We start from the raw sequence: 8,198 nt of genomic DNA, 5'->3' as shown, positions 1-8,198 counted from the left end.
AGCTATCCAGAAGGCCTTGCAGGTTAGTGAGAGGGATTTTGGGATGCTTCCTGTTCCACATCTTCCTGGCTGTTTAGATGGGAGGCAGCAGGATTCCTTGGAGCTCTTGGCAGGCCCCAGTTGGCCTTGAGTAGTGTGCAGATCTGTTGGGAGTCACTGAAGCAGGTTGGTGGCTGTTGGGCCACGCTTCAGTCGATGTGTGCTGATAGCCGGAGGCGGAACGTGGTTTACAGAGGATTCTTCTCTCCTTGGATAGCACAGCAGGTTGCTGAGCTTGTTTTTATTCCCGCTGCTTTAGCCCAGATGAACAGAGACTCTCAGCCCCACTGTGATGCTGTTTGTCAGGATTTGTCATGGAATAAATTGGAAAAGTGCTCTGAGACTGTGGAGCTCAACAGTTCCCCCAGCAGTGCCATGGCCACCATTAGCCATGTCCCCAAGTGCCACATTCACATGGCTTTGAAATCCCTCCAGGGATGGTGTCTCCACACTGCCATGTGTCCATGTATCCCAAATTTAGCAGCCAGGCCTGTTTTTTAACACTTCCATCCTGCAAAGCACTGGCTGATGCCCTTATGCTGCTTTACCTCCCTCAGTCCTGCTTGAACCTTCAGGGAGGCTTTGATAATGCTTTAAGATCCAAGTTTCCTGTGCTGCTTTTCAGATCTTTTCTCAAGGAGCTGAGAGGCACATGGATCTGACATGGGATGAGTTAAGGAAAGAGGTCACCTTAGCTGTGGAAAATGAGGTGAGGTGGATTTTCCTCCTGGGATATTTTGTTGTACGTGGTGTGAAGGCAAACAAGGTGCAGAGTGACCCCAGGGCTTGTTTTGTCCTTTATTTCTCCAAAAGGAATTATGTGACTTTTTAAACACGCACAGATCCTCATCCTTCCTGCCTGGATTTTCCATTCCCTCTTGTTTGTTTGGAGTCTCTTTGGGTCTTCTGCTGTCTCTGCTCCCTGGGTGCCCATGGCTACCACCACACAGACCTGTTGCCCAGCATTTTGGAATCCAGAGTTGGGGGATTAACTTCCAAATAATCCAAAGGCTAATTGTTAGAAGACCTACCTGAAAGATCACCCTGTCATTTTGGGTCTGAATTTCCCTCATGTTATCCTGTTTCTCCCTATTTTACTCTGCTATCCTGATTCTTTAACCCAGCAGTCCTTCTACCTGCAGCTCATCCTGGAGACTGCTTAAAATATCACTTGAAAGTTGACCAAAAAAAGGGGGTTGTGTCCTCTGTAGCAATTTTTGTGCATTTTTTAAAGAGAACTGCAGTATTGCCCTTTTTGGGGAGGGATATCGTTGGCACTTCTTGATGGTTCTTTTTGGGTTTGCTCCTGTTGCTGTGTGGTTTGCTCTGTAGAAAACGAACTGTGACAGGCAAGTTATGGGGAAAAGAGACTGAAACTGGTGTCTGTACACCTGAACTGTGTAAAGATGTGGCTCACGTCATGAGGGACAGGACAACAACCTGAACGCTCCCACTTTTCCCTCCGGTTCCCCACCTGAAGCCTTGTTTTGCTCCCGCTAGTTCCAGGGCAGCGTGACGGAATACGAGTGTTCCCCGGAGGAGTTCTGTCAGCTCCAGGTGGAATTCTGGTCCAAGTTCTATGCCTGCTGCCTTCAGTACCAGGAGGCACTGTCCCGGCCCCTGGCCCTGCACCTGAACCCCTACACCAGCATGGTGTGCCTGCTGAAGAAGGTGAGGCTGGGAGGTGTGGAGGCTCCCTGGAGAAGTGCCTCCAAAGGATTTGGGGAGCTCAGGGAATTTTCTCCTCACCTTTTAGGGCTCCGTGTCCTTCCTCGTGCCCTGCTCCTTGGTGGATCATCTCTATCTCCTCTCCAACGAGCACCTCCTGACTGAGGATGACGCTGCCATCTTTGAAGGTGAGGAAGCATGGAATTCTTTTCCCTGTTGGAGGCTGAGCCACCATGTGGCAGGGACGGATGTGGGAGTGCTCCTGACTGTGTAGTTGCATGGATGTTGTTTTATTTGGGGTTTGTAGGGAGATTATTTTGTGAAAGCTGCCACTGTGCTCACAACAGGAATTGGAAAATGGTGTCAAGGCTGCAGATGGAATCATGGAGTGGCTTGGGGTTGGGAAAAATTCTTCCCTGTGAGGGTGGTGAGGCATTGGCACAGGTTGCCCAGAGAAGCTATGGATGCCTCATCCCTGGAAGTGTTCAAGGCCATGTTGAACAGGGCTTGGAGCAACCCAGGTGGAAGGTGTCCCTGCCCATGGTAGGAGGGTTGGAATTGGATAAAATCCCTTCCCACCCAAACTGTTCCAGGATTTATGAATTGTTTTCACACAAGCTGTGGAAGGAGAGAGGCTGTGCTGTTCCTTGTCTCTGGGAAGTAAACACCAGAACACGGAAAACCTGGCATTAATATTGTCACCACTGTGCCCTCTGTGCTTTGCTGGCCCTGGAATGCCATTTCACTAGGAAAAAGGCAGTGGAAAATATTACCTAAGTTCCACTTTCATGCTCCAGCGATTTTTATGTATTTTTATAGAGTAGAATCGTCATCCATTTGGTTTGGGCTATTTGTGGAGTGGAGGGAAGGAATGCTGGAGGCCTGGGCTGGGCCTGGGAGCCCCAGCAATGCCTGCCCTGACAGTTTGAAACAGACACAGTCTCAAAAACTGGGATTTCATTTCAAATCTCATCCATAGAGGATTACAGAGCCAAGCTGAGATGTTTTCTCTGGGATATTTCTTTTTGCACTAATTATTTCCTTTGAACCTGTGGCTGGAAAAAAATCCCTTAGAGGGAATTTCATTGTTTTACTGTTACATCACTTTTTATTTTCCAAATAATAAAGCCCAAACCTTTCCCTTAACAACTCCTGAGCTTTAGTTTGGCTTCATTGGTAACAGGGAAGGGTTTGGCATGGGGAACTGGGACCAGTAACTGCTGTTACTGGTGGCGGGAGCTGAACTAACTGGTTTTTGCATGGTCCTCCCACCTTCCCTTTGAAATCTCTTGGAAAATACACAGTTAGGTTCTTTCATTGCAGATTTGGAGATGTCTCGTGATGTTGTCTGTCTTGTCCAGTGCCTTCGCCTGATCGGAGAATCAATTTCCATGGAAATGGCATTCATCATGGAAATGGCTTGCTCCCGCCTCCAGCCTCCAGAAAAGGCTGCAGAGCAGATCCTGGAGGACTTGATAGCTAATGACACGTAAGGAGATGTGTTTCCCAGAAGCTTCTCAGGATGGCTGAGCTGGGATTGCCCTGAGCCATCCTTGATTGACATCCAAGGGCGTTGGAGATGTGTGGGCTCCTCTCCCTGTGCTGCAGGAGACTTCCACAGAGGAAGAGTGGTTTGGTGTCCTTATCAGGATCTTCCATCCAGAATCCCCCCAGAAAATACATTTTGGTGATTCTCAAGTGATCTAGAGAGCAGGAGAGGGGCAAAATCCTGCTAGGTGTGGAAAGAAGTGCCTGCAGCCACAGGGTCAGAGCCTTGGCCAAGTGTGGTTCCTGTGCTAACCTGAAATTATTCCCCCCCCGGAATGCCAGCTATGTGCCTGTTATTTCCTGGGAGCCTGAGGGAGTGGAATAAACAGATTGGTCCCTTCAGGCTCTGTAATAAAACTCCCAAGTCAGCTGAGGAGGATTCCCATCAGGAATGTCCAGGCTGATCAGATACTGATCCTCCCTGGAAGGGACTGTGAGGGAGGGAAGGGAGCCCTCTTCAGCTGGAATCTCACACTGCTGATCACGATGATGATCTTTGTGATTTTGCAGGGAAAACGTGATGGAGGATATCCACAGCAAACTCCAGGAGATCCGAAACCCCATCCATGCCATCGGATTGCTTATCCGAGAGATGGACTACGAGACCGACGCCGACATGGAAAGAGGTGAAGGCTCTGTGGCACCATTTGGGAAACACCAGGAAGCATCCTTCTCCTGGGAAGTGTTCTTGCCTGCCTGGTCCCTGCCCTGACCCGGGTGCCTTTGCCTTGCAGCCCCTCACACGTTGCTGCGGATGAACCTGTCGCAGCTGTACGGCAGCAGCTCCGCAGCCCACGTGGTGTGCTGGGGGGTGGGAAAGATCTCCTCCATCCGCTTCCTCATCTGCCGGGACCTGCTCATCCTCCAGCAGCTGCTGCTGCGCCTTGGAGACCCTGTGAGTACAGGCTCTGGAGCTGCTCTTTGAACCTGGGGAGCTGGAGTTCTGCTGGTGCCAGCCTGAGCTGTCTCTTCCCACAAAGAACCCAGAGGCTGTTGGACTTAGCCCCAGGCTTGGGCAAGTCCTGTGTTCTCCTCCAGCTGCTTTTATCTGCCTAAGCAAAGCAGCCTAATTCCCTTTATTCCATGCTGAGCATCCAGGAAGCAGGAAGCAAAGCTTTATTTGTGGGAGGGGGGCATGGATTCCAACCTCCTGTCTGAAGCAGCACACATACAGCTCTCCCATCTATCCCCATCCCAGTCCCACCACCATGGCAGCTCTGTTCTCTGGCAGCACATTCCAGGGCTGTGGTTTCAGCCCTTTAGAAGCTGCTCCAGCCGGAGCAAACAGCCCCCGTGGTGGTAGCTGTGTTTGGAGTGCTGTGTGGGCTGGTCTGGGTCTGTCCCATCAGGCCTGAGGCCATGTGAGGGACAGGGCTGGTGGTTAGGGTGGATGCAGGGTTGTGGAACAAGTCCCTGGACTAGGACAGTATTGTTTAAACCAGTATTATTTACTCAGAAGCATTACTGCAGGAGTTTCCTGGTTGAAAATAAATCCCTTTTTCCTGGATAAAGGTTGTCCTGGAAGCATTTAAGGTACATTGCAAGGTGCCCTCTGGAGCCAAGCTCTCCCAGACCACAAGGCATGTGACTTGCTGCTTTCCCACCTTGATGCACTTGTGTCTTTCCAAATCATGGATTTCTTTTTCTCCTCGTCTTGGCTGGAGACCCTGAGGTGGTCTCTGCAGCAAAGCCTTGGTTTCACTCTCAGGGATAAGAGTCCTGGAATGGTTTGGGTTGGAAGGGACCTTCAAGTCCCACCTCCCTGCTATAGGCAGGGGCATTTTCCACTAGACCAGGTTGCTCCAAGCCTTGTCCAACACTTCCAGGGATGGAGCAGTCACAGCTTCTCTGGGCAACCTGTGCAAGAGTCCTGCTGGTCACCTGGGTGGGCTGAGTTACCTACCAGGCTACTGACCATGTTGGTGTTCCCAGAGGAGGGAGGAGCTGGGCCCCACACAAACCTCACTGGGCAACCCCTTGTACTGACACTGCTCCAAGTGTGCCAAGCCCTGTGCTTTCCTTGCAGATGGTTTTGGGAGGAGGACAGCTCTTCCAGTCCCAGCAGGAGCTGCTGCACCGCACCTCTCCCCTGCTGCTCTCCTACTACCTGATCCGGTGGGCGAGCCAGTGCCTGGCCTCCGACGTCCCTGTGGACACGCTGTAAGTCTGTGTAGATTCCTCCTAAATCTACCTGGAATGCCCTTCTTGGTATGGAAAACTGCTGGTTACTGTGGGAGTATGGCTCCAGGAGTGCTGGGGAGGGTTTTTTTTTCCCCCCCTTTTCCATGTTCTGAGCTGACTCTTTGCTTTGTGCTAAATCTGCCCTGCCGAGGCCTCGCTGTTCTGTGCTCTGTGGGAGGTGAACAATGAGCACAATTAAAGCAGGAGGCGTTTTGTTGTCTCTTCACTGATGGCTCCTTTCTTCCCTAGGGAATCTAATCTGCAGCATCTCTCCGTGTTGGAGTTAGCAGACACCACCACTCTGACACCACACAAACTAGGTAAGGTGTCCACGGATCATCAACTCTCCTTTGCTGTTGTTTATCCTTGTCTCTTCCACCTGAGGGAAGTGCTTTATGCAGAGAGCTAATGGACTTTGTGGTTGAATGATCCTGCTTTAAGTGGGGATGTTTGTCAGGCTGTCCACAATAGAATACCAACAGCAAAGGATCCTGGAGAGTTGGGCTTAGATACTACTCTCAGCCTGAGGATGGGAAGGCCTCACTCAGCCAAAAATTATTCACTCTGACCTCAGTAGCATCAGCCAGACTCACCTCTCATGCACCTTACAGTGGCTGTAGTGGTTCAGACCAGGTCTGCATAGAATCATGGAATCCTGGAGTGCTTTGGATTGGAAGGACCTTAAAGCTCATTCAGTTTCACTGGACAGGGAGCACTTTCCACTAGCCCAAGTTGCTCAGAGCTCCATCCAAGCTGCCCTGTTTTCCAGCCTTTATCCCATAGCAACCAGGAGCAGCAGCTGCTCAGGGAAACATGAAAATGTAGAAATATCTCCCCAAAACATTGTGCTCCCAACCCTTTGCAGCTCAGCTGTGAGAATGGCTCACAGCCCCCTCAAGGGGAATTTGCAACTGATACTTGGTTCATATTTTTAGAGTTTAGCTTCCAAGATTTGAGTTTTGGGTTAGTGTTTTGGGGGATACTACAAGGCAGTTTGATTAGGGGGATGTGTGCCTTGAGGTGGTTAGAGAGGGAGGAGGTGAGCAGGGATGGAGGGAACACACAGGTAAGAGCCTGTCTGCACTTGGAGGCTGAGATACCTCCGAGGGAGCTGGGAAAATCAGGGATAAACAGCCAGCAGTGCTACATGGGAGCTGGGGAAGAGCTTCCTCCACTTTCTGACATCTGTGATCTCCAGTTCTGAGCTCTCCCTCACGGCGAGTCTAGCTGCAGGAGGCAGCTGTAAATGTCAGGGAGGGTGAAAACACCCTTTGTGTGTGCCAGTGCCGTGGGTTATTTCTTGGCTGGCTCATGAGGAAAGGCCTGTTTGGCCACTGTTCTTTGGGAAAAATATGTGAAACGTAGGGAAGGAGGTAGCAGCTCAGGGAGAGGCGTTGAGACAGTCAGTGAGGAGAGATTTTTGGGGTGCTGGCATGAGGTATTTGAACAGCCAGATCAGCACTCCCCCAGCCCTGTCGTGCTGGAAAGCTGCAGCTGGGTTGGGAATAACAACTGGAGAGAGAGCACAGCCCTTTTTCTGTGTGCTTTAATTGAGCTGTGGTTAATAAACACTGCAGGCTGGGGCTCTTTGATCTCCTGCTGCTCCCTCTGACATAATCCGACGGCAAGAGGAATCCAAACCCAACAAGTCAGAGGGTTGAACATGCTTTGGTTTTGCCCTGACTTAATCTGTGCTGTTTGGGCTGATGGGCACAGCACGGGTTGGAAACCCTGGGGTGTGCTGAGGGCCTTCTCCTCACTCCTCCTTTCATTTGCACTTCTAGTATCCGGCCCTCAGACAATTGTGGAGCTCTTCTTTCAGGAAGTGGCCAGAAAACACATCGTATCCCGACTCTTCCTGCAAGCAAACACCTCCTTGGCTGAGACAAGCTTGAACTGGCCTCACCTCATCACTGCAATAGTGGCTGATTTTCTGCCTCTCCTGTATCCTTGACTGTGCACACACTGCCACCAAGCCTCCTGCTGTTCCAAAGTTATTTTCCTCTCCCAGATTTCAAAGACAAAGCTGTGAGGTGGTTGGCATTAGTGGGATTTGTGGGAATTTCATGATCTCACAGAATCCATTGCATTTAGGTGCACCGTAAAGGATTTGAGGTGGTGACTTTAAGCCCCTGAGCTGTCAGAGTTTGCCTTGGTGGGGTGGGATGCTGGGAGATTTGGAAGGTAACAGGATTCAGAGAGTTGGGGATTAGATATACTAATGATTTTGTTCTGATATGGATAAATCTTATTACACAATAATGACTTGTATAAAGAGCAGCTTAATCGTCTCTCCTCCCCCCCACAAATGGGAGACATGTCAGCTTCCAGACTAGCTCTCCAAGCTCTCCAGATTGGATTCTCCTGTGTTCCTTAACCCCTGCTCAGATGGCCCAGCAATCCCAGCTTCCTCTTCCCAGAGTGCCTGATGGGGAGCTGTCAGTACACCCAGCTGCAGGTGAGTCCTTCATGCTGGTCATCACACAGGTGCTGCAAAACTTCCAAAAACATCATCTTTCCAGTTCCTGGCGTTCTGTTTTCCCCTACTCACAGAATCCTGGAATGCTTTGGGTGGGAAGGGGCCTCAAAGATCATCCAGCCATAACCTCCCTGCCATGGGCAGGGACACCTTCCACGAGCCTAGGTTGCTCCAAGCCCCATCCAACCTGGCCTGGAACACTTCCAGGGATGAGGTAGCCACAACTTTCCTGGGTAACCTGTGCCAGTGCCTCAGCACCCTTACAGGGAAGAATTTCTTCCCA

The 8,198-nt window shown here is 50.7% G+C and overlaps 1 protein-coding gene across 1 annotated transcript in view; it reads left to right on the top strand.

Moving 5' to 3' along the window:
- NUP160 (nucleoporin 160kDa) overlaps positions 1–8,198 on the top strand; it is a gene marked incomplete at its 5' end in the record, with an annotated part of 24,466 nt that overhangs the window by 6,558 nt on the left and 9,710 nt on the right. Inside the window, 10 exon segments of the mRNA XM_009081695.1 lie at positions 645–748; positions 1,540–1,710; positions 1,796–1,895; positions 3,031–3,196; positions 3,766–3,900; positions 4,000–4,150; positions 5,282–5,415; positions 5,686–5,756; positions 7,221–7,380; positions 7,825–7,894. Of these exon segments, the coding sequence (XP_009079943.1) occupies positions 645–748; positions 1,540–1,710; positions 1,796–1,895; positions 3,031–3,196; positions 3,766–3,900; positions 4,000–4,150; positions 5,282–5,415; positions 5,686–5,756; positions 7,221–7,380; positions 7,825–7,894 (1,262 nt within the window).

Source organism: Acanthisitta chloris, unplaced genomic scaffold (assembly GCF_000695815.1).
Source record: "Acanthisitta chloris isolate BGI_N310 unplaced genomic scaffold, ASM69581v1 scaffold21610, whole genome shotgun sequence".
Lineage (NCBI taxonomy): Eukaryota > Metazoa > Chordata > Aves > Passeriformes > Acanthisittidae > Acanthisitta > Acanthisitta chloris.
The sequence above is the reverse complement of the archived record's forward strand: the minus strand, read 5'-3'. Positions and strand labels throughout refer to the sequence as shown.